Below are 26,015 nucleotides of genomic sequence, written 5' to 3'. Positions count from 1 at the left end.
GTCCAATCAAAGTAGCTTAACGTAGGCCAAACAAAGTTATTCATATGAATTCACAGTATCAAAACAATAAACGGTAATAAAAAGAAGAAAAACTGTTTCTCTGTTGCTTCTCTTTCCTTTGTCTCACCAGGTTCAGTTAACCTCTTGCTGCACTGCACGTATGCTGTCACTGGCTGGCATTAATCTCAGCCAATCGACTACAGCTGAAATACGCTCCAACAGTGGTTATTGGAAGAGAGCAGATAATTACAGTGCCACTAAACAAGATGTCCAGTCCATCTTCTGGGTGTGACTGATACACATTTAGTCCAATTATAAGGCATGGCAGTGCATTCATTCCTTTTATTGGTGAATAGCCTCACCCACCTGCTGCTACAGCAGATCTTTGCTTTGTCTTTGTGTCCAGGTCTTTCTCTATGAATGTATCTGTAACTATTGTACATGTACATACTGTAATCCTATTCATTAAAACATAAATACTTTTATGTGTTGATTTTAAGTTTTGACAAAGGTTTTATTTTATTATTTTATTTACCAGATGACAGATGCTGATGTCTCAGGGGCTGCAGGTCAACACTCATTATAAAGGGATAGGGAGGGTCTTTGCACCATTTATCTGACTGAAGCATGTGGAGCTTTAGGTATTTGTGCACTTTTGTGTGAAATACATATTATTATGCTGTAAGTGTGAGTATGTGTGAGGTGGTATGGCTTGGTTAACCCAATGTGTATTGTTAAGGTACGAGCAGATTATAGATAGCATTTAAGTCTATGTGTGTGTGCGATGTGATTAATAATGACAGATCACGCTGTAAGCTGCATGGATTTTATGATGTTCCTCAGCCAGAAAAGAGGTTAACAATAAACTATGGAAGTTCACTCAAAGACACTTACTGTATGTCAAGGGAAAGACTATTTACAGTGAATGTTTACACTTTAATTTGTTGGGGAAGTGTCTGCTCTTTGAGGGCGCTCCCTCAGAAAAATAAAAAAATAAAAAAAGAGTGTTAGATCTTACAAGAGTCAAACATGAAACACTGAAGTGTCTCAACACATATGTAAGGAGGTTGGGGTTGTGGCGTGAGCTGCAGCAGTAATGGTTGTAATGAGGGTACCAGCAGAATGATTATTAGGCTGATGAATGAGCCACTGATGAATGAAGCAGTAATTCAAGTGTGACTTCAGTTCCCCTCCAGACCTAACCCAATGCTCAATTTAAACACTAAAAGGTTGAATTATTATCGTATTATTTATAGCCCAAGCTATAAATCGGCTAGGCTGCTCATATAATCTTATTGCAGATATATCAATCTGTATTATCGAGTCTGTATTATATAGAAATTTAGTTCCAGTTCCAGTTTAACTAAACTAAACTATATTGATATTGGCATAGCTGATAAATTACATGAAATTTAAGTACTGAAATACCAAAAGAAGTTTAGCGTTCAACTGTTAAATGGCTTGCCAAGTACATTTCTGGGTCACAATTGTTTAAAGAAACTAATTTAAGGGAACCTTATCAAAAAAGTTTATGTTATTGTGTTAAGAAAACTAGTCAGGTTATAATTATAATAGTGGCAAAACTTTAGAAGTAAAAAATCCTCTGTTTTAGTCTCAGACAGAAAACACAGCAAAGATCAAATGAGTGAGTAACAACTGAAGATGTGTGCTGTCTTAACTCTTTACACAACTCACATTTGCTGACAAAAAAAATGCTTAATTTTGGTTTTTGTATCCCTGTTTATCTGCTGATGAATGTCAAACTTCTCAGTTCTCTGTGTGTTCACTCTTTTTTTAATCATGTGAATGCCTGAATGCATGAGGGCAACGTTGTAAAAGGACACATTAAAAGAGAAGTCGCAGCTGTCGACAGCATCTTTTAATTAACCGACATCACAAAGGTCCTACTGTACTGTACATAATACTGTGGCACAGAGTCAGCATGCTCGTAGATACAGAAGAACCTAGATAAAGTCTTAATTCAGCACTTTAAACAGTCCCTTTATTTCTTCACAGTACTGTACAGATACACATTGTTAATCTGACCTGTTAGGGATAATCTGCCATCCTCCTTCAATACAAAATAAAGCAATATTTGAACAATCCACTTAAATTCTGTGAAGAATTGTTACTAAACATGATGTTTAATCAATTACTGTAACACAGAGATTTCTTAAACAAATATTCAGATGGATATTTCTTGTCCTACTCTGTCACCCAGTGCAGCACAGATGAGACCAATACAACGTAGGATATGTAACTATTAACTATACATATATACATACACACTGCTTTCCATCAGTGGTGTATCAGGTGTAGGTATCTACAGTGCCTTTATTTCAGGCGCATATAATACATAGTCATAAAATCGTAGTGCAAGCTAATTCCACATCACATATTTGATGACAAACATGCTTTAGTTCATTTCTCTTTTTTTTTTGTGTGTCAATGCATTTTCTTTTTGTGTGGTGCTCTTAGTTCATCCAGTGCTCTAAAAACTCTTGAAGAAACAGCAGGTCTGTGTTTTTGTAGTGTGTGCATAAGTGTCAATGTGTATGGAAGTGAAACAGTGTGTGTATTAGGAGTTAAAGCTAGTATCCTTGTGTGCTCATGTTAGTGGATTATGACCATCTTCACTCCTCACGTCCCATGTTGTTCATTGATCCATTTTGAAGCACAAGGAGCTCTTCTGTTGCTCCACTGACGACATAAAAACACACTGGAAAGACGGGAATTTTACCCCGGGAAGCTCATCTTCTGCCTGTAGTAGTCCTTTGAATCCAGAAGCAGTTGCAGGACGCGGCTAAAGGAGCGCAGCGAGAAATAGCAAAAAAAAAGTCTAGTTCCTGTAGCTTTACAGTACCAACATAATGTGCCAGTATGTCATGTTTTAGTATGGAGTTTGATGTGTTAGTGTGGTGCATGAGTGTGCTGTGTTGGTGTGTGTGACGTGTGCTGAGAAAAATAACAACAGAAAATATCCTGATTCCTTAAATCACATTCTCAAACAGCTGCATGGAGTTCATGATGTTCTCGTCCTGAAAAAAAGAAGAGAGAGAAGTCTATAAAAGGTCTGCCCTTTATTTATTTATTTTTTTTTTTTTTACAAAGTTCATTTGATTTAATCAATTCACCACAGTGACAATGTAGTGTAAAATGAGATTTTTTAATTTTAATTTTTTTTTGTAGATTATGTTCTTTTACTGATGCTTATTTGGCTGATTGATGTAATTTAACTGCTGGTAACTTTACACAAAGGGTTTCCAAACCTTTTCATGTCAAGGAACCCCACAACAGATGCACAATAACACCTATTTGAGAGGATTTTGTCTGAAAGAATCCCCTCTGAGCATTTTTTTATTGTTAGGTTTAAAGATTTTTTAAAAAGTCTTCATAATCGATCAATGATCAAACTAGGATCACTATAGCCAAAATGGACAACTTTATTTGTTTCATTGTTCTTCCAACTTCCAAAAAATGAGTGAGTTTGGGTAAGAAGATTGAGATTATAAATAAGATCATGGATGGATCAGACTGAATATTTACTGTGAGTCAGAACTCCACTGGTGTTTACAGGGCAACCGAACACAACATGAGTGAACTCACACAGTTTAATTTCAACCAGCGGGTGAAATCAGGGAAAAACCCTTTTAATCACAAGTTTCTTGTAAATTATGATTTTTACAATTACAATTAAGTGCCAAAAAGCCAAAAAATTTTGCTTCATTATATCCAACACTTTTCTCATTTTCCTAATTGACAATGTTTTTTTCCCCATCTGAAATTTTGGCTACACCCAACATGGAGACATAAAACCTTCCACCAGAGCTCATAAATATCAAATAAATAAATAAATAACATTTTACAGCTTTTGGAGCTATAAAAACATGTTTTTTCCTCACCTACAGTGCAGGAGAAAGTTGAGGCTGAAGCTACATAAACATCAGATTGAACAACAGAGGTGAGAATATATGATGGTTAGGTGTAAAGGTGTATGGCTAAAATCCCAAGAAAGCTAATTCATGTATCCCTAATTTGAAATGTAATTTTTCATATTTAATTCATATTATATGTATAATTCATTTATTTCAATTCACACATAATTCATGGTTTATTTTGTAGTAAGTGTAAAAAATCTAAGTTTTGCAATTTAGATATCTAATCTGCACCTCTTTTGAGTAAATAGCTCCATATTTGGGGGTGAGCTTCTCTGTTAAATATCTCACAGAAATGATGGTGTCAATTTAAATAACATAAATCAAAGAGCTCAAATTGCTATATAATATGGATCAAACACTGAACATGACTGTATCAATGATAAAATATTACATGTCTGTGATTGGAAAAAAAAGGTTTTAAAGTAATGATGCAGTAGTTATAGATTTCACCTTCAAATTATTATTATTATGTGCAGAATTAAAGTTTGAGATGTTTTTTTTCATGTTGCAGCCAAATTAGATTTGTACTGTCATTCACCTTCATGTCTGGTGGTTTGGTTCATGTGCATTTAAGCTCTAATTACGTGACTTTGCGGTGAAAGTGATAAACGCTGAGAATTAGAGGTTGGGTTTTACTACTGCCTCCAAAATGGAGACAAATCCATGTCTGTCTGACGCTACAGACTAGACAAACCGGGTATAAGATCTAGAAACAGAGCACCTCTCTTTCTCTTCAGGCTGCTTTGTCGGAAGACAATTAACAATTGTAATTTAGGTTTTTTCCTCATTTACCTCAAGAAAAATTTCAGAATGGGATTAACATCATTTGACTTTTACTCTATGTCCTCCTGTCCATTCTGTGTTTGTTTGTATAACATAATTCTCAAAAGAGAGATTTAAAAAGACAATAAACATTATTGTCTTTTTTGAATATACATTTATATATATATATATATTATGCTTCTGACTGTGCCTTTTCAGTCACTCCTTAATACATAGACTGTTGACTTTGTCTGTACTGTCTAGACTGTCTCTACTAATTGTATATTAGATTGTATATTGTACACACTTTTTATACTTATTGTATAATGTATGATGACTGAATAAAAAGTACAACTACTACTAAGAAATATTACTACATAGGGAACTGATAATAAGGCGTAGAATCGGAGCCTTGTCATGTCACCAGAGCCTAAAATGAATTTGAGCTCATGCAAATCAAGAACGATTGTACAAGCTTGAAGTGCACAGACAGGAAATTGATCTTGTTTCAAAATGATCATGTGACTTAGAAGTGTTGATGGGAAACAGAAAAGATGATAACAGGATTAATGGTTAAGTCGAGTTATAAATACTAGAATGAGAGGAGGGGTGTGGATATGATTGAAGAAGACGATGGGAAAGTGAGGGAAGTATTTCTGGAAAAAGTGAGTGATGCTTTACTGTACGTGTGAATGTGAATAATCCGTCAGTGCCTGATTAAACATTGACATCACATCATGTTGTCATTTACACTGAAGTCAGGACCCTGACCTGCTGTCCACTGTTTGTGTTGATGAGTAACTGTGAATTAACGTTTGTACGTGTGACACTTATCAGTTTGTGAAAAGCATGAGTCACCTTCTGACAGGTCTCGATGAACTCCTCAATGGTCACTACACCATCTCGGTTTTTGTCCATTTTCTGTAGGAAAAAGATAGAAGACAGGAAAAAGAGAGAGAGAGAGAGGACTCATAAGTGAGAGCAGGTTGATTTGAAGAGGAATAATTGTGGGCTTGTAGCACAGTGTGTTTGTATATTTCTTATTTTCATGGATTCACAACCTGGAAGAACTTGTCCACGTGTTCAGAGGGAGCCTCATCTCTCACACATGGATAGGTGTACCTCCCCATCATGTCATAGATTGACTTCATAATCGCGAGCATCTCCTGAATAGAAGAGAATATACGGCACATGAAAGAGTTAATCCCACCATTAACCATTTTTCCACAAGTGCGAATGAATTTTCCCTTTAAAAAGCCCCAAGCCTCCTGAAGAGGTAACGAACAAAGATATAGCTGAAAAGTATAACAATAAACTGACACCAAATATTACTCAACGGACTCAAAGACTAAAACAAGTATGAAGGTGGACACTTTTCTGCAAAGATGCTGTTTTGTTAGATTGATTTTGTTCTTTTTGTTGATACTATTTCTGTTTTGCAAACTATTCTTTAAGCAACTTTTTTGTTGTTGTTGTTGTTGAAAAAAGTTGTTTAAAGCCTACAGTGGCTGCAGAGGTAGCTGCAGAGGTCTGATAAAGTGATGTCACTTGAGGCAGCATCAGTTTGGACTGAAAACCATAAAACTAAAAATATAAAAAAGTTGGGTGTCGAAATCGGGGTTTTAAAGAAGTGATGTTACCAGACCTCTGTATTGCAGAGGCTACTATCATAACTGAATCTCTGACCCAGCTTGCATTGCGAGTAATGAAGGGAGAAAAACACACTGATTAAAACAGATATCATCTCTTGCTAAAATAAATACATATATATACATGTATATATAACTGTTCACATGAGTGTAACAATGTTATAGGAGTGCAATGTTACATCTGCGCTCTTTTAATCAAGATAATCACACCAGTGGATTAATCATCTGAAATGTGACAGAAATACACAGCCTGTGTTTCAGTGTAAAAATTATGTCTGAATTATATATCCAAGAACAAATTGTTTACAACAAATCTTTAATTCCACATGTACCATAAAAATGACAACTTATACACCACAGTCGGTCTTCTTCAGGTAAAGATGAGGATATGAACACACTGAGGAAGATGCACGGTGGTCGAAACGTTGTCATGTCCATGTGGAATTAAAGATTTGGGAACATTTTAGCAGTGTGCATGTACTTTTTTGTCTGAAATATACCTCTTTGGTGATATAGCCATCTTTATTAATGTCATAGAGGTTAAAGGCCCAGTTGAGCTTCTCAGTGACCGAGCCTCTGAGCAACACAGACAGGCCGATGACAAAGTCCTCAAAGCGGATCGAGCCATTTCTGTCGATGTCAAATGCGTTGAACAGGAAGTGAGCATAGGTGGTTGCATCTGTGTGACGAGGAGGACAAAAGTAGTCAGGTTCATAGATTTCATGTATTTTGTTAAAGCATCCAGAAAAAGAAAAGGGAGACATAAGAAAAGAGAAGAGGAGAGATTGTTTTAATGTCTAACCTCCTTGGGGAAAGAACTGAGAATAGATGGTCTTGAATGTCTCCTCATCAACCAACCCACTGGGACACTCCTGCCGAAGAGAAGAGAAAAAAAGAGGGGTGTATACTGAAATAACTTGAGTCTATATAAAGCATACTGATGGCGGCAAAGACTCTCAGTTCTCCTTGAGATGCAGCAGTAGCAGCTAGACAGACGTACGTTCTTAAAGCCTCTGTAGAGGGACTGAAGCTCCTTCCTGGTGAACTTGGTCTGAGCCTGCAGCTGGTCCAGCCCCTCCGGCTGGTGACGCACTGTCGACAGCTCCAAATCACTGTCGCTGCTGTCTGTGGGAGAAAGAGAGAGAGAGACAGAAAGAGAAAGGGATGGATAGACAGACAGGAAGAGAGAAAAAGAGAGAGAAAGGATGCAGAGAGGGATAGATGAGGAGAAAAACAGGGAGGATGGGGGCAGACATTGAGTGTGTGGATGCAGGCCGACATTCAAGGAGGGGTGGGATCACACATTCAAGAGGGAAGGCATTGGTAGGGAGAACGTGCGAGTTTAAGAGAGAGAATTAGCTAAAAACTGTGAAGGCAGGCCAAAGAGGGAGTTAAAAAGAAAGTGGAGGTACTTTCTTTATGGCAGAAATGTCACCAAACTACTATCTTTTTGTGTTTGCTTTCAAAAAATCCACAGCAGAAAATCTGAATTTGAGAAATTCAGTTGAAAGCAGTTTTTTCATCGGAGTAAGTCACAATGCACATTTACATAAGTATCGCTGCACTGTTGGTTACCAGTTCACACACACTAAGAGAAAGCACTGTAAGACTGGGAAAAAGGAAAACTTTCAAAAAAGAAAAAAGGGAGTTTTCTGGAAAATCAGAATTCAGTTGGGTTTCTACCATTACCATACTCACCATCTTTAGACAGAGAAAACAGAGGAGGAGGAAGAGGAGGGGTGTTGACACCAAGATGGGAGTGAAAAAGGAGTAAATGGAGAACAGTGAGAGAGCGATAGTAAGAGGAAGAAAAACAAAACAAAAAAAACAAGTCAGATCAGACACTGAGAGATTTATATGAAGAGCGCCGAGCGGTCTGGAGGAAAAGACTCAAGTTATATTCTGATTAAACATCCAGCAGAGCAGTGAAATATAATATGCTGTGAAACATAAACCAGAACCACTGTGAAGGGAACTCAAAGTGGGATGAATCGTTCCTTTATGGTTCACTTCAAACAATGAGACCTGTACATACTGTAGTTCAGCAGGAAGCGACCTCTGACCTCTCACAAGAGCCACAGATGAACACTCCCGGAGAGAAAACAGGACCAAAAATCTATATAACTGTAAGTCGTCCTTGTGGCTCAAATCCAAACAAACATTTGATCTCAACAGTATTTTACACTTGAGCTTGAGCATTAAAGTTCAGTCTTGACCTTGAAAAAAAAAAAACGTTTCTCATTTTTCCCACAGTCAAGGTTTGTTTCCCAGTGCTGTACCCATTCCCAGTCTTTACAATATATACTTAGATCATCATTTATTTCTCCTTTTCTCTAAGATAAATTGTTTCTATCTCATTCTCCTTTGTCATCCACTGTACCTACATGTAAGTAAAAGTAGCAACCGGTTAAGCGTTTTATTGGTACCTGATTAATGCAATAAAATCATAATATAAATTGCAGCCTGTATTACAAATTGTTACCTAAACTCTTAACTCAAGGTCCAGTTCAAAGTGTGCAGATTGCTCCCTCGTGCCAATGAGGACTATGATGTGGTTAAAACATTCAGAAAAAAAGCTTGTATGTGGGCTTAAAATCTACTGTTCTTTTGCTTGCTTAATAGTGAAAACATTTGGAGCGTGTCTCTCTAATGATTTGTCAAGGGTTAAAAATGCAATCATCATGTCATAATAATATAAATAGCATAATTTTATCTTGGACTCTCCTGCTAGTGTCTTAACTTATATTACATTTCTTATTAAAATTACAGTTTCCTACAGTTTCATATTGCTACTTACTCCAGGACTACATGGTTTTAGACATATAAAAAGATATATAGATACATTAGATCCAAAGCTGCAGCAGAGCTGCTCCAAAAAACTTGATCTAGTGCCAGTTTGTTTTTCTATTTTTACTTTTAAAAAGTGAATCTGGGCCTGAAAGAAGAGACATTAGAGATGTTTTGAACAGACATGGAAGACACATTTGGCTCATATGTGAATTAAAAGACTGATTGATTGTCGTCTTACTTTCTGTTACTGTCAATAAATCTCATTAAAAGATAAAGATAACAAATAATCTCATTAAAACCAGCACTGTGTAAGTCCATCTCTCAATACTTTCAGCCCATTCATTTCTACCGAAGACAGAAATCTATTATTACAAAGATCATTCTTAGAAAAAGCCTCAGTAATTTTCTAAAGCAACAGAGCATCTGTAGCAAAAGCTACTCAAAAAAGAGTAAGTATTGCATTTTGTTGGGGATTATTATTTCAGTGTTATTGCAATTGGATATTCATGGAAGTAGGAAGGTGTGTATATATAGTATCAACTAAAAATACAGTACTTAATGTGATGAAGAAATATGTTGCATGACACCCAACTCATGGATGTGTTTGAATTTTTTTGGGACAGCAATGAAGGTCTATGGTGCAGAGAAATATCTGGTTTTGGATACACTGATAATCCTTGTTAGTAGAGTCAATTCCTTGTTGGTTTTGGTCTTTTATGAAAGATTTTCGACAATAAGAAAGAGAAAAATTTAGCTGATTTATCCTTCAGAGAGTGTGAAGTATTCTGGGGACCAAAAGTATCATTTGCTTAAGTATATTGAAACAACCCGACACATTTTCTGTCATTAACAGAAGTTAAATACATTTGTTTTTATCATAACAGCCTTTAAATTGATTCGAAAGATTCCACAAACGTTGACTCTGGCCTCCTCTCTCCATGACATGTCATCCCCCTCCCCATGTCTCCTCCTCCTCCTCCTCGCCCCTCTCCCAGGTTGTCTCACCGGTCTCTGTGATGTCGATCAGGCCCAGCAGGTGCATCAGTTTGAGGAACATGATCACCAGGCAGACGATGCCAACCGTCTGCAGTCCCTCCGTCTCCCACCTCACAACCATCTTTTCCTCTTCTCCTATTGTTTCCTCCAGGGTCCCTTCTTTTTGTCTTCCCTTTAGTTGACTGCTACATTTTCATATTTCCCTAACTGTTTCACTTTCTCTGCACTTTTCTATCAATCCATCTCTGTAATTCTCTTCTTCTTCTTCTTCTTCTTCTTCTTCTTCTTCTTCTTCTTCTTTTCTTCTTCTTCTTCTGTTTCTCTTCCTACCTCTGAAACAGTGTCAGTCACACATCACTCTCTTTCTGTCACATTTTTTTCCTTCCCTGCAGTTTCTGTTACTCTATTTTGCTCTCTCTCCTTCTGCCGTTTTAATTGACTGTCTTTTTCCCCCCCTTGCTCTTCCCTGCACTAATGCATCTCGTCAGGACCTCTTTCAGGATATTCTTCACTATCAGGAGCAGGATCTGATGGTCCGACCCTTTTTATTAAGGCCAGATTATTAATGTAAAAATACTTCCAAAAAGAGAAAGAGCAAAAGAAAAGAAAAAGATCCCCTAAAAAATCTGGACCACCATGTTAATCCATGACAAATCCAATCAGAGGAAAAGTAAGCTTGGATACTCTCACATCATCACATATGTGGAGGTTGTTTTTTTTTTAGCACAAGCATGCAGTTGGTTTGGGATTCCTTCAATGGATATTTTTCCTCTAATTGGAGGCAAAAATGTAAAAAAAAAAGTCATTTATCCAGACGTGAAATATATCACAAAATCCTCCACTGACTTAATGGCTGATGCTCTGCATTCTCCTCTATATCCCTCCTGCACCTCATATCTTAGTTTCTGCTAATTAACCCGTGAACTCCTGAAGAACCACAGAAATGCTGCATTTTTATCAATTTCATCAAACAACTACACAAAACATCGGTAAGTACATGAAGACACTGCATATCAAAGCTTTAAATGGAAAATACTTACAAACATTTAAACTCTTTTTTGTTAAATGTGACATATATAAAACTAATTTGCCTTTAAGGAAGCAGAGAGGGTGGTGACACAAAGGTCAACAGGTGTCCTGAATCCTATTTTACCAGTCAGCTCTGTGATCCAGTTTCTAATTGTTCCCCCGTCTCTCCTGGGGTACGTAACACAGATTTAAAACCCACATTAACTCAGTGGAGTCCTGTCACACACTCAGTGAATATGTACTCCCTCAGGCCCTGTGACACTTGTTCAAAACTCATCTCATTGTCTCAGAAACATTTTGAAGTGATCGCTGCTTCCCTCTAGTGGAGATTAATGAGATGACAGGAGAGGAGACATTTTCCTCAACATGTGAAAATCAAGATAATGCAGGGAGGTCACTTAAAGGACGTGCACAGTTTCTCAAGTCTGTCCTAAAACAACAGTCAGGTGCGCATAAGAAAATTGAATGAGGTTTTCCTCACTGTAATCATTTCTCTTGTCCATACTGAATGTTAAAAGATTGACTTCAGATTTGCTTTTAATGTAAGTGATGGGGGTCAAAATCCACAGTGTGTCCCAACATAATTTTGTGCAAAGATGCATTTATAAGTTAATCTGAAGGTTATATAAGGCTCCAGCAGTCCGAGTTAATCATCTCAAGTGGATATCTGCCAGATTTACAGTCTTTTAGCATCAAATCTTTGTATTTCCTCAGTGTTTCCCTGTTGAGCTGTTATGGAAGAATACTAACAAAAAGAGGAACTTTGGCACTAAAAAGACTGTTAAGTTTAAATATATCTACTTGATTTGACTATTCTGGACAATAGAAGCTTCATATTAGCTTCAGATAAACTTTTAAATGCAATTTTGTACAGGGTTGTGGATTTTGGCCTCCATCACTTACATTGTAGGTGTTGTGAGGTATGAGCAGGAGGAATGATTACAGCATGAAAAGGCAATTTAAATATTAATTGGGGCACCTGAATATTGATTTAAGACAGATGTTCACAGTTTTTCTAGTCAGTCTTAATAAAATACTCAGGTCTCCGTATATAGTTATTCATCATTGTGATTTTTTAGCTGTCTATTTTGAGCATGATGAGATCCCTTCCTTTCAGATTCCCTTCAGATGTAGGTGATGGAGACGAAACTGAGAATCACAGTCTTGTGTAAAAAACGCATTTTCAAATTTCAGAAAATATGAGGCTTTATCAATCAAACTTATTCAAATTTAGTGAGTTTCTTTTAAAGTTTCTGTGCTTTTAGTGCAGTTTTCCCACTTTGTGTTACTATCCCTCCACTATAAGCAAGGAAACAAAAACAGGGAATATTGCAATAAAAACTTTAGAAGATCTCTACTTCATACAACTAACTCAGACAGCTGAAACACCACAGAATGAGGACTGTGGATGTTGTCCCTCATCACTTATCAGTTGCTTTAGGAAGGGATCATGATGGCCCGTATGGACAGAAGAAATAATTACAGTCTCCAGAAACTCTTTGAATGTACATGTTTGTGTGTGAGTATTGTTGAAGCGAGTTGCAGAACGGTGTGAACCTCAAAATCAAAACATCACACATCAAACAACTCATCTTGCGGTAATTATGTACTATGTATAGGGCTTTTGTGTATATTGTATTTCTATTTTTTGTTCACATATAATGAATTAGTGAAATGTATAAGGGAAACTGAAGTGACACCACCCTGAAAAAAGCAAGATGATGCATAAAGAGAAGATTTTATGATTTGAGAAGTGTGAAACTACCATTGAAGGTTTTGGCTCCATGGACATGGTGTTCAATTGCAGATTAATTAGCAACTTATCCAATAAATCAAATATATCAAGAAGATAAGCAGATAGAGCAGGTTGTCCATCAATCAGAAGGTCAGTGGTTCGATCCCTGATTCCTCCTGTCTGCATGTCGACTTTGCTTCTTGGTAATGATACTGAACCCCACATTGCTCCTGATGATTACGCTAGCCAACAGATACTAAGTGGTAGTTTGCTGCCATCTGTGTGCGAGTATGTGTGAATGTGTGAGTGAGAAGCAAAAACATTGTAATGCACTTTGGATAAAAGTGCTACATAAATCTAATTATCAATTGATACTTTTTTACAAACTTTTTATAAATATTTAAAAAACTTAAAATGACAAAAAAATCAAGGAAGAGGTGAATCAATCTGATGATTTTAAGTTCTTAGGTTTTCAGATCTTGAGTATTTAACTTTTCTAGTTTAGAAAATGAACAGATGGATGAATTTTTCTATTATTTTGTATTTTTTCATAAGTACACAATATAAGTAATCTGTGCAGAACTGCATGAACTGATCAAATGAAAATTAATCAGCAGCTGTTCTAGATATCATTCTAGATTTTGGATATCGGAATATTGTGATATAAGTGTTGTCTTTTCCTGGTTTTAAAGGCTGCATTACAGTAAAATGATGTCATTTTCTGAACTAACCAGACTGCTATTGTAGCTATTATTTGTCTTTACCAATTTAGTCATTATATTCACATTACTGATAACTATTTATCAGAAATCTCATTGTGTAAATATTGTATGGAAGCACCACTAATCATGCCTACAAAACTGTGAAAAGGGCACACAAATAAAGAAATAAACACGCAAAACTACTAATTTCCTTCCCATTTCTCTACAGTATATTGATGTTACCTGCCACTAAAATATCCGGCATGAGACTCAAATGTGGAGTAAAAATACCAGATACTGGTATCAGAGAGCCTCAGAATAGGGCTCAAATTGCTCCAAAGACAAGGCTGCCTCTTTGGCATCGATGTCCTCCCAAAATAGGAACGAGCTGGACTCAACCCAAAATCGACATCAGAGTAGAGGACCAGTCTGAAACAACAATCAAAGGCCAGTGGATTTGTTTTATATGTGGTTGGTCAGCCTCAGAGACCTGCAGACCAACACAAAACTAACACAAGGAGCATTACAGACTGCATTTTTTTGAGAAGCAACATTAATCAAACTTTTCTTGAATGCTGATGATATAAATAATGCAACAAACAAACCTTATTGGTTTGTTGATTAATAAAAGACATAATCTACTGCAGGAAACTGGTGTCAAAAGTCATATCAGAAAGCATCCATCCATTTTCTTCCCCTCTTGCCCTCTAGACAGCTAGTCTAGAGGGTCATGGGGGAGCTGGTCTCATACCGCTTCTCAAAAAGGATGCTAAAGACATTTTTTTCTGGCATTTAAAAAAAATAGTATGATGTAAAAAGGAGGAGAGAAAGAGGGTGGTGACATGCAACAGAGGTCTTGAGCTGGATTTAAACCTGAGATGTTGCATTTACAAACAGACCACTGATCACCTCTCTGACTTGTGGCATTTTAAAGCAATATGAGAATGCCAATTTAACTCTAAAGTGTACTTAACAGCACTCTGGGCCTTAACCAAGATTTAGAGTGTCATTTTCCTGAGGAGAATCTCATCTATTGAAGATTTATTTTCACTCTAGTAATCACATTTTAAAAAAGTCACATAACAAAATGTCACATTTTTAATATTTCAGTGTTTCCTCATCTCTTACACACTATAACTTGGGGTTTTAACTAAACATCCCAAAACATAACACCATCTACCAAAAGAAAGAGCCACTTCCCAAAATTATAAACTTTTATGTGCTCTTTTAGAAAGCACTGGCATTTAATATCATTAACTTAAGTCATCACAGCTGGATCCCAGTTAACACACAATTCCCCAGGTAGAAACACTACGAGTCAAAATTGTTCACACACCGATCAGAACATCAGAATAGGTAGATAACAGGACTGTGGGTCAGTTTACTTGTTTGAAGCAATAGATCCATAAAGATCTGCAGCACAGTAAATTATTCTGTGATTTCTTGTACAAACTGTTTTTTTTTCATTGATTTTATTGGTAATTGCATGGAAATTATTATATTGTATTCTAGGTTCTTTATTAGTTGCATATTTTCACAGCACATTTACTTTTTTACTCAGTTTATTTTACTACAGTATATTGAGGAATTTAAACTTTTTTATATTGTTTTCATCATATAAGCACCATAATTCATTGCAGTATTTTTTTTTTTAGGTTTTGAATTGATCTCACCGGTGTGTAATAGTCCCTTTTTAGTGTTTGTGTATTTGGGATGTCTGAAAGACAAAGTGTTTTTTATTGGTTTAGATGTAAACTTACATTGTTTTGAGCTGAGTGTTTGGTTTTGACATGGACGTTGAAGATGAGTGAGCAGTTATGCATTTGTATTTAGAGTTTTGTAAAATGGAGCATAATTTCAAAAAATGAGTCTTAACAATTGTGAAAAAGTGTAGTTTAACAGTTTAACTACATTTGTGTCAGCTATACCTGTACATTATAATCTAAAATGTTGTTTGAAAGCCAAGGTGTGTAAGGTGTTTGTGATCACAAGTAAAAGTTTACAGACTAGCAAACTGTAAATGAGCACCAGACGGACAGGAAACACCACAAAATTACTCCTAAGTGACCACGAAGCTGCATCAGCACAACTGAGGGAGTATCAATAACAATGGTGATGATCAGAATAAGAGTATTTCTAGCTGGGCTGCTATTTGGGAACTATTTATATCCAAGAGCACAACATCTCATCTTTTCCGAAAAGTCATATTTCCTTGCACGTAGACATTTGAGGCGAAAGATACCTCCAACTCATATCTGCTGCCCATTAATTAAACTCAGTGAGTGTGATGAGATGCAAAAGTAGTCAAGAAAATTACACCACTGTTAGTCAATTAGTCCCACTGGGTGGTGATGAAATAATGAAGTGGCAGAAAAAAGGATGGAGACACATGATGAGAATTTTGGAGGCTACTAAGAGATAGCCCGTGTCCTTCAGGGTCCTGGAGGAGTACTCCAGTCTCCATATTTAGGCGGCCTCAAAGAAAGCCTGTTCGATACTGCATGTATAATTGATGCGAAGTAATGCTAAACCAGGGTGTGGGCCCGGCCTCTGGATCACACAGTGGGAGGAGGAGGAGGGGGGCGATACTTGTGGAACTGAAGATTGAAGGATTGAGAGGAGTGATGAATAATGAAAGGAAATTACTGCTGTTTTTGTTGAATTTATTACTTATAACGCCGACGCATATGAGAAGCACTAATGTGCCTGCTGGAGCCTTCCTGCTGTAATTGTCTTGGCACACTGACTGCAGGGCACTCTAACTGGCTGGCCTTCAGCCCAAAACGCTAATCAAAGGGAACTGCATCATTCAAAGAGCAGTATCTGATGTCTCTTTTACAGTCCCAAATGTACATAGTCTATTGACCCATCAAGGTTTTATGGTATATCCATGAGTAGGCAAAATAAACATCCCATTAACCTTTTTTCACTCTAATGTCGTACAGTCAGATATACATACGTCATTGTATATTTTGCTGCACAAGCTTACCGTTAATGAGGAGACAGAGAAAAAGGCCTGTGGCCAGACTCAAATCAGGGACTTTGTGATTTTATGTTGTCAACACTTTGGCCACCAGGACTTTTTTATTCTTTTATAGTGTCTATTTTTTATATCTTTAATTGTATTTCATTGTGAAACTTTTTGTGATGCTGAATCTAGAAGAAGTCATGACTTAAGTTTACTTTAAAATGTGATGTGTTCTATTATTGTTTGTTTTTGTTCTCTTGAACTGTAACTTGCTCTACTTTTATTGCTGCCCATGTCATAATTAATTTTCCTTACATCATAATTATCGTTTTAAACTAGTTCTTGATTTTAGGCTGACTTTAGGCAACCAACTTCACATCTGACCAGGGATTATAGATGAAAATTCACCTCCTGCCTAATTCTGGCATTGTTACAGTAATGATTATTAATATGCACTGTCCCTGAGGAGTTAACTGAATAATGCATAAACATGAAGGCAACACAGCAATACTTAAAGTTGCATATAGTGGAGTTGGATCCAGTTTTAGGTAAATTATAAACAGTTTGGTAGTTAATTCTATCATATTTGAATTCAAATATAGGAGATGTGGTAAAACTGGGTGATGAATGCCATGTGAACAGTTCATAACAAAATTAGACACACGTTCTGTATATTAAACACGAGTCAAACTTCAACTCATGGATGAAAATTATTATTGGAAGTGTAAAACTGAAGCAGGTCCTTTTCCTCATTTAATGTGGCAATGCTCCTTTGGTTCTCTGTTGTGGAAACAAGTACTAGTGAACAGTTGCATAAACCTCTGGCAGAATCTCTCCAGCTGTGTTTATTAAGAGACTCATCCCTCTTACCAGCAGGGTACGTGCAAAAACAAATTTGGACTGGACCTGGCACGCTTTTAAAAGTCTGAAAACTCAGCTTTGTGACCATGTATTCCTTAGATAATCCAGTGGATTTCTAAAAGGTTTATTTAGTTAAAGAAACAACCCATAAAGGGTAATTTAATATTTCACTTTATCTGAAAAATGTGCCTAATTTGGAGATACCACTACGATATGTGAACTTTTTTCTAATAACTTGAAACTTGTGTTTTTGTAACTAATAACACTACAATTTAAAAGATAAACATGAAGCGCTGAGTCATCAGGAGTGCAGCATCCAAACTGCAGGTACCTGTTAATCAAGAGAAGGGGTCCAGGTTGGCCCTTACCTTCAAAAGAGGACATCGGCTCCAGGATGCCAAACTGCTTGAGAACTGCCATGAAAAGAATGATAACCACGCCGATGGCAAACAGCTCCATGCCTTGGATCCCCATGGTTCTGGATGTGGGGGGGGGGGGGCCCACTCAGGGCCCAGCCTGCACGCCAAGGCCTGGCCCTGGGTAGAGACGAAAGGAAGCCTAGGCCGGCCCGAGTTATGTCAACAACAAGTGTTCTCAACAGGGGTAAGTCAGGAGGTGACAGGAATCAGGCTGGTTGGTGGGAGACTGCATGGGTTTGTATCCAGTCCCAGGCCACTGAGACAGCATGAGAACCAGGCCTGCCAGCTGGGTGAAGGCCGCTTTAATGTCAACACTGATGCTGAAGTGGAAAATATGTGGAAGCCGACATATATGGAAAGCCTCCCTCTCTAGACCCATGAGGGAAAATGGGGGTTGTGTCATGAGCCATTTATTACAGTGCATTAAAGGAGACGTTTAGAGTCACTTTCCAGACTTTCGTCCCGCACGCACTCTAAGGAGCTCGGACGGATTACTGCTCACCCTCTTAATCCAAACAGCTATTATCAGTCCTCACGTCATAGTACACACTAATAAATCACATTTTGAGTTTAGATAAGAAAGTCTTAAGGAAAAAGCCAAACATTCGGTGCAGCCACGGCATCCATTTTCATGTCTTGGGTCCCAGATCTTTTCATTAAGTGGGAGAAAGTCCGGGTAAGTACAACCGACTTATTGAAATACAGAACATCAGAGAACAGAAATTGAAATATCCAAGTGCTCTCATGTTCCATGCCATTAAAAACGGCAAAACAACATTAGCAATTATAAATAAATTACCCCATTATATGCGCCAAACACTTGAGTAATTTCTGAGACCTCAGCTCTGGAACAAAAACATACTGTAAATACTTTTTATCTGAGTGCTGAGAACAATATGACCTTCTAGTATCTGCGGCATCAGCTCACAATACTCAAGATGATGAAATCTTTTAAAATAGACACAACAAGATACAATAAGCAGAATTTCATATGCAATATAAAAACTGAGGAACAAGACTGTGCTCTCAAGATAATCAAAATAACTGATCAGGCATTTACTTGTGGGGCACTTTTTGCTTTCTCCTGCTGTATTTCTCTCGTAATAATCAATAGTAATCCTTAGATTGGCCAAACATCTCTCAGTGGCGACTCATTTTTTGTCTCCGCGCTGCAGTCCTTTCTGATTCAGTCCACTTTTTTTGTTTGTCCAAATCCAGGTCCAGATATGGAAGAGTATGGCCCTGGAGAGAAGACACTTAGAGCAGCAGCTGCAGCAGCAGCAACAGCAGCGTCCAGGGAGGGAAATCCTGAGAAACTGAGAGGAGCTGAAACCTCCTCCTCTGGTGACTACCTCCTCCGCACATACTTTTCCATCTATTCCCTCTATCTGCACCTCCCCTGTATGTATCTGTTGCTGCCTTTGCTTGCAACTTTTCCTGTCCTGCCGACTCACTTAGGGAGCACTCACTCCGGCTGAGGTTTAAAACCAAAGTGCCCCGTTCACCTTAAACCTTCGCCCCAACCTGTCTTTCCTGTGGTCTCTCCTTCCTCCGCTGCACTCCTCCTTTTTCTCCGCCTGAACATCTGATTCGCTTTTGCCCCCTGAGCCCGCCGCCTCCTCCCTCCATCTCTTCTGTCATTCCATAACTTTGGCCAACCGCAGACTCCCCCCGCCCTCCACTTCTCCTCCGCTCGGATCCCTCTTTCCTTCTCCAAACTGTCCCTCTTTTCTTCCTCCTCTTCTCCTTGATCTTCTTCATCTTCCTTAGTCGCTACAGTTTGCGGTTAAGGGGTGAAGTCAAATTACCCAAAGAGGAGGGGGCTGTGATCCCTGTGTGCAAACCAGCCTGGCACACAGAGATCAAATAGCAGAAACACCCGAGCCCCCTCCTCAAACCTCCTTATTTCATCTATTCTCCCTTTTCTTCACTGAATTAAGTACAGCGACGAAGAACCGAAAATAATTGTATCATGATATCGTTAATGTCTCACAATCTTAATGATTGCTGAAATATGTGCAACAGTTTTTCTTAGACAGCATAAAAAAAGTATTATTGGTGTGTGTGTGTGTGTGTGTGAGTGTGTGTGTGTGTGTGTGTGTGAGAGGACGAGTGTGTATAAATGTGGTTGTGTGTGTGTGTGTGTGTGTGTGTGTTTAGCAGGTCAGGAGAGGATAACTGATGACTCTGCACTTAATGCATCAAGATAAGTGTGTGTGTGTGTGTGTGTGTGTGTGTGTGTGTGTGTGTGTGTGTGTGTGTGTGTGTGTGTGTGTGTGTGTCTGTGTGTGTGTGTGTGTGTGTGTGTGTTAATGCATTGACTGGGTTGGATATAGGAGACACAGATGGGAGGCCAGAGTGAGAGAGATCAATATCTTTGTGGTGAGGTGGTGTTGGTGAGCTTCCCCCTCTTTCTTTTTTTTTCTCTCTCTTCCTCTCGCACTTAACCAAAAAAAAATCTACAATCATGAAATCACAATATCTATTTTCACTGCTACTAAGTCTGCAGTGTTTACAGCAGATAAATTACCCTGAAGGTCAAATTTAAATTTCAGTCATCACTTTTTGAAGCAGAGTAACACTGTACGTCATGTATGTACAGTAAGTGTCTGAGTGTTTTGTGATGTTTTAGAGTGGAATGTGTGTTTACATTTACTTATATGCATTTGTGGATGCCAGTGTAGTGAGTTTCTGTGGTCTATTGTGTGTTGATTCCTCTTGGCAGGCCATTAGGACACTAACAGGTTTTTAAAAGGTAGGCTTGGCTCTGCCTGCTGACACACAGTCAGTAAACAGGGAGAGAAGACAGGGATGGTTCCCCTCAGTCAGACACATCAGCAGAGATCTCCTCAGTCTGCACTGCAGTCACAGAGAAATTACACTTTAACATCTGAGGCATTTGTAAAATCATCTTTTTAAATCCAGCCATAACTTTCTAAAACTTACTGTTATCTCCACATATTTAAATTTAGCTTTTTTTATAAGCAATTCCAACATACAACCAGTGCCATATATACTTTACTGTAGCTGATAAAAAAATACCTTATATCTCATAATATTGCGGTGAAAGTAATATATAAAGAGATTCAGATGTTTAGTCTATTATTATGAGCATATCATATCTGTATATTGTTAGTGGAATAATGTATTTGATGCCTGTGCAGTTAGTGAGATAACCCACAGTGCATGAACATGTGAAATGATATCTTGAAACTGGAACAGAAAAGGTCATTATTTTTATTTTATTTTATTTTTTTAAATGTTTTTGTTGTTTTAAATTACATGTAACGCAGATAATTAAAAGAGTGAGAACAGGGTGGACATTTCTAAATGTTTCCTCTCTGAGAGAAGCTGAGTGGGATTCAGGATGCAGAAGGAAATTGAATACCTGACTTAATGGATGTCAACAAACTGTCAAAATAGGATCGGATCTCTGCCCTTCACTGGATTTGTGAGTTACCTGAAGAACAGTTATTACTAGTAGTATTACTGAATATTTGAATACAAGTCAAAATGTGCTACTGAGTTTGAACACCAATACTTAAATAAATGTAGGTTATACAACAAAGTAAAAATATTCTAGTAGTAGCAAGTGAAATGCATGTAAGCAGCTTTTAAATGTTGCAGCTGGCTAAGGTGTAGCTATTTTTACTGGGAAGTTTAATCTATCAAAATATATCAATATAATTATAAATTTATGGGTTTTGAATGTTCAATCTGAATTTGAAAAGTAACTAATGATTGTAGCTGTCAAAAAAAAGCTGTCAAAAAGTACAATCATTTAAATGTAGTGGAGTAGAAGTATAAAGTAACATAAAGCTGAATAGTACAACTACATGAGAACCGTACTTCAGTATAGTAGTAATTGTTATATCACTGGTATTTTCAGGGGAAAAAAGTGTTATGGTTTTCAAAAGCATTTCTTATTTAACGAAATTCTGTGTTTAATAGAAGCAGTAAGTGGAAGAAACCGTAATTATCACCCTTGAGCTGACACAGGAAGGAGCATCAATGACTCAAATCAACTACGAGGAAAATACTTTACAGAAATAAACACACTTTTTGACTCTTTGACTGAGATATAAAATACAAACGCACCGCAGCCCTGTCCTCTTTTCACCAAACTACCACAAAAAGAAAAAGAATCCTTACTACTTCAATTACAGAAAGAAAGAGTGACGACGGTGACAAAGAGAGAGTGAATGAGCAGACAGAGTGGATAAAGGACAGAAATGAGGTCAGATGTGAAACCATTCGAGTGCCTACCTGAGCGGTGGTACCTGGCTGCACTGTGGCCGCAGTGAGAGAGGCAGCTGGGTCGAGATAGACGCCTCCTGGCCTCTACAGAGAGAGCGGCCATCACAGCTCCCATAATGCAGCTGAACTACAACAACAAAACCTCCTAAGAAGCTGCTTTTGGTTACAGCTGAAGATACGCAGACAGTCAAACACAATGGAGAAGAAGCCCCAAACTTTAAAATAGTAAATGTGAACACTCAGGATTGATCTTAAAAGACTTAAAATTGCTGAGTTGCAAAGTTTGATGAGTGTATCTAGAAATCTCCGCTCAATTGGAAAGAAGGCAAATGAGCAAAGCTTGAAAGTCTGAACCTCACCTACTGACAAAAATCAACTGCCTGGCAATGTGGAAAAGACGACAGCTGAGAGTTTTGCAGTGTTTGTGTGTGTGTGTGTGTGTGTGTGTGTGTGTGTGTGTGCGCACATGCTTTTTTCAGAGGCCACATTTGAAAATCTGTTTGAGTTTTGTGACACCACGTCACAGTGAGAGAGATAAAAAAAATGGGCAGGGGATGAAAAAGCACCGCAGAGCTTCTGACCTTTCACATCACACACATCGCACACCTCCATATTTCTCCTTTTTCATTTTTTTTGTCTGTCTCACTCTCTTCCTCTCGTCTGATCCCTCTCCTCATAGAAACATGACTGCAACTCCTGTACTGTCTCTCTTGGATAGACTCACTCTTACTCTTACAAATTCCTCCTGTGCGCTTATGAAAACAAAAGCAACTGTTGGCAGGAAATCACATCGTCAGTGTGGGAGCGCGTGCGTCCTCGTGCGTCGACGTGATGCAAACAAAACAGAGACACACTTAAAAGAGCTGATGCAACAGAGATGCACACTGATGCAAAACTCATATCAATATTGATGAGAGAGGCTGTCATCCAAGAAAAATGTCAGTCACCCATATAGGACATATAGTTAATATTTGAGTGACAGATGCAGTGGTGCATTTTAGACGATACATGTTGAAAAAAGTTCATCATTCGGAGGAGGTGGGGTGGTGGGAGGCATTAAGCCAACACATTTTGCCACAGGAGATCACTGTTTGTGTCCCGTTTTCAGCTGCAGAAAGAACTGATTTGTCAAAGACTAACTACAGTTGTCCCTGAACCTTAATCCTGTGGCTAATATTGTAGCCATGATGATGAAGGTTGCCAAACTTTGAGGATTTAGTAATTTTAACCCACACCACATGCTTCTCCGAGCTTAACAAAGTGGTCCTTTTAACCACTGTGTTTACAGTTAGTGGTTTTGGAAGACACAGACAAACGATGTTGCCCTGCCAAGCATTGCCAATAAGGGCACCAGTTGTTCTGGGGAGCATGGAAAACGTCTAACTCGCAGGACTTTGGATGAGAAGATCAATACCACTTTCTTGTGTCAGTTACATTTTAAGCTACCCCCAGCATCCTGTTAACCTAGCTTAGCATAAAGACTGAAAAAAGAGGAAACAGCTATCCAGGTTCAGTCTGAAGGTAACAAAACCCACTGACTAGCACCCCTAAAGCTCAGTTTCTGTACAGATTTTAAAAATTAGATATGTTTTAATTAATGAGTTTTAAAACCAAAACAGTAAAGTTGCAGGCGGACAAATAAACAATGAGCTGAAACTCACTATAAAACCAAAGGAAGCTCATAACTCTCTAGGTTCATCACTACGAGCGACGCCTTTGCTAATGGCTAGTACATTGCCGATTGATACATTATTATAAAAACAAAAACAAATTCTAGCCACTTTGATGAAACTGCAGTAAATAAAATTGCTTGGCTTAATTTAAAATATATCTTTGATTGTCACCACTGGTTCCCTGCTGTGTTTACTGCTCATGTAAACACTGCTACAGTTCATGATGCATGGAAGATAATGGATCCTGGCTTTGGCTGCCCACATATCCTGTTTGAAATGACCACCTGTGAGTAGTTGCTCTGTTTTTGCCAGCCCACAACATGCATTTACAGTTAATCCTCATGATGTAAATGGAACATTTATTCCTGGATGGGACTTGTTAATGAGACTCTGGAGAAGTGTCTGAGTGTTTCCCAGTGCTACCAGTGATACAACAAATGACATGACAAACTGGGATTGAATTAGCTTTAGGAAACTTGGTTTAAATGAAGACATTAAACACAGATCGTAAAGCAACAACCAATTCTCACAAACACAAAAGTAAGTCGCCATATTACTTAATGTCAGAGTGAAGCCAAATACAAATTTAGATTCTTTCTTTACTGGGCACAGGTTTGTCACGCTCTTTCATAACATCTTTGAGATTTAATGTCTTTGAGAAACTTAAAAAAATATTTTTGCACGTGTTTTCATGATTCTTTCTGTAGTTTGTGTGTGTATGTCGTGGGCTACTTTTTGTGACAAATTTCAGACTTCAGACCAATCAATTGGAGATTTCTTGTCCAGTTGGAGACAAAAGCCATGTCTGTGTAACTGCCTGCTGAACACAAACCCTCAGATGAGATCTTCCAGTATCTAATTGATTATAACAGTGAAAGTTCAATCTGATAAGGTTTAGCATTGTTATGGGCTCCCAGTGCAGTACAGTGCTGCAGGAAACACTGCAAACAAGCAGAGCTAAAGAGACAATTAAACACTGCTTTAATTGTTTTTTGTTGTTGTTGTTGTTATTGTCTTGTTTGTTTGTTTTTTACCTAGAATAGCTACTTACCAGGGCAGCAACTAATACATTTAAATGGTTTTATATAAATTAATCTGTTGTTTAATTGGGTTTTTCTTTCTAGAAAATGTTGGAAAAAGGAAAAATGCCCAAGAAAATACTTCAATTTGAGAAGCCGGAACAAGCAAATGTTTGACATTTTTCATGGAGAATAACTCAAACGATTATGTAACCATTATAGTTTCAGATTAACTTTTTATTGATCAAATAATCATTTAATCCTTTCAGATTTAGTGCATATCACTGCAAAAGCAATCATATCGAAGCCAGCTAAACCTTGCCATTTTATTTACAAAAACATGCTAAATGCACACAAAATAAACCTATGTAGTCTGTAAGACCTCTATTAACCAGATCAGTATTAGATGTTTGATCTTTTATTTGTTTTACAATACAATAATTGTCTTGGGGATGAATTAAACTGTAAAAGCTAAAAAAAAAAAACGTTGGATATTACATCCCTGACTGTTGCAGATATGCCAATACACTGAACTCTTGAACACAATATACTCATGTAATATCTTTTATGTCCACTAGAGGACACTGGACACTGATCAATGCACCGCAGAGCAGATCAGCAGCTCATACTCATCACGTAACACAAACACAGAGGAGAGACGAGGAAATGAAACATGAGAGAATGGATCAAATTTTTTTGACTATTCCAAGATCACATACAAGCTTACTCAGCTGCAAACCAGTGAGTTCCTGTGTTTTACAGGGAAATGATTGATTAGAAACAACCGATACATGGATAAAACAAGCCACAAAGAAATTCCATATGAGAAGAAGCCTGCCTGTTATTCTCTCTGAAAACAATGCTGTGTAATCATGCACACAAGTGAAAAACAGCATGATATCTTTCACAATGTGTGCATATACGGAGAAAGCTGATCAAACAGCGAGCCTCCAGGAGTCTGAACATGGCACCAGAGGAGAGCTCATTATACCATCTGTGTCTTTTTTTATGCTCACATCTTCCCTAACAACCAGCTCCAAGGACTGAAGATAAGAACTTTTATTCACGTTGCACCACATATTGACATGAACTGACTTCGCCAAACTCAGTAAATAACTCCCAAGACATTTAAACTTTCTTTATGGCTCCTTCTACGAGCACCGCAGAAATATAACACTGGTCATCAGGGGAACGATGGCAGCCCCTTTTCTGCTATCT

General features: G+C 37.8%; 1 protein-coding gene across 1 annotated transcript; it reads right to left on the bottom strand.

Moving 5' to 3' along the window:
• Positions 1–2,990: 2,990 nt before the first annotated feature.
• Positions 2,991–17,903, bottom strand: kcnip3b (Kv channel interacting protein 3b, calsenilin). Its single transcript, XM_062418426.1, has 7 exons — positions 17,798–17,903; positions 7,350–7,474; positions 7,152–7,221; positions 6,850–7,028; positions 5,762–5,866; positions 5,559–5,621; positions 2,991–3,038 (listed from the first exon to the last, which is right to left on the bottom strand). The coding sequence occupies exons 1-7, from the start codon at positions 17,901–17,903 to the stop codon at positions 2,991–2,993; spliced, it is 696 nt and encodes a 231-aa protein (XP_062274410.1).
• Positions 17,904–26,015: the final 8,112 nt, after the last annotated feature.

This window comes from Scomber scombrus, chromosome 4, assembly GCF_963691925.1.
Source record: "Scomber scombrus chromosome 4, fScoSco1.1, whole genome shotgun sequence".
Taxonomy (NCBI): domain Eukaryota; kingdom Metazoa; phylum Chordata; class Actinopteri; order Scombriformes; family Scombridae; genus Scomber; species Scomber scombrus.
The sequence above is the reverse complement of the archived record's forward strand: the minus strand, read 5'-3'. Positions and strand labels throughout refer to the sequence as shown.

What these genes read in the sequence shown, in the direction of transcription:
- kcnip3b (XM_062418426.1), bottom strand. Translation starts at nt 17,903, where the DNA reads ATGGGGATCCAAGGCATGGAGCTGTTTGCCATCGGCGTGGTTATCATT. An exon ending in TCTACAGAGGCTTTAAGAAC is followed by an intron (nt 7,222 to 7,349) that starts GTACGTCTGTCT and finishes TCTCTTCGGCAG; the next exon opens with GAGTGTCCCAGTGGGTTGGT. An exon ending in TCATCGAGACCTGTCAGAAG is followed by an intron (nt 3,039 to 5,558) that starts GTGACTCATGCT and finishes TCTTTTTTTCAG; the next exon opens with GACGAGAACATCATGAACTC.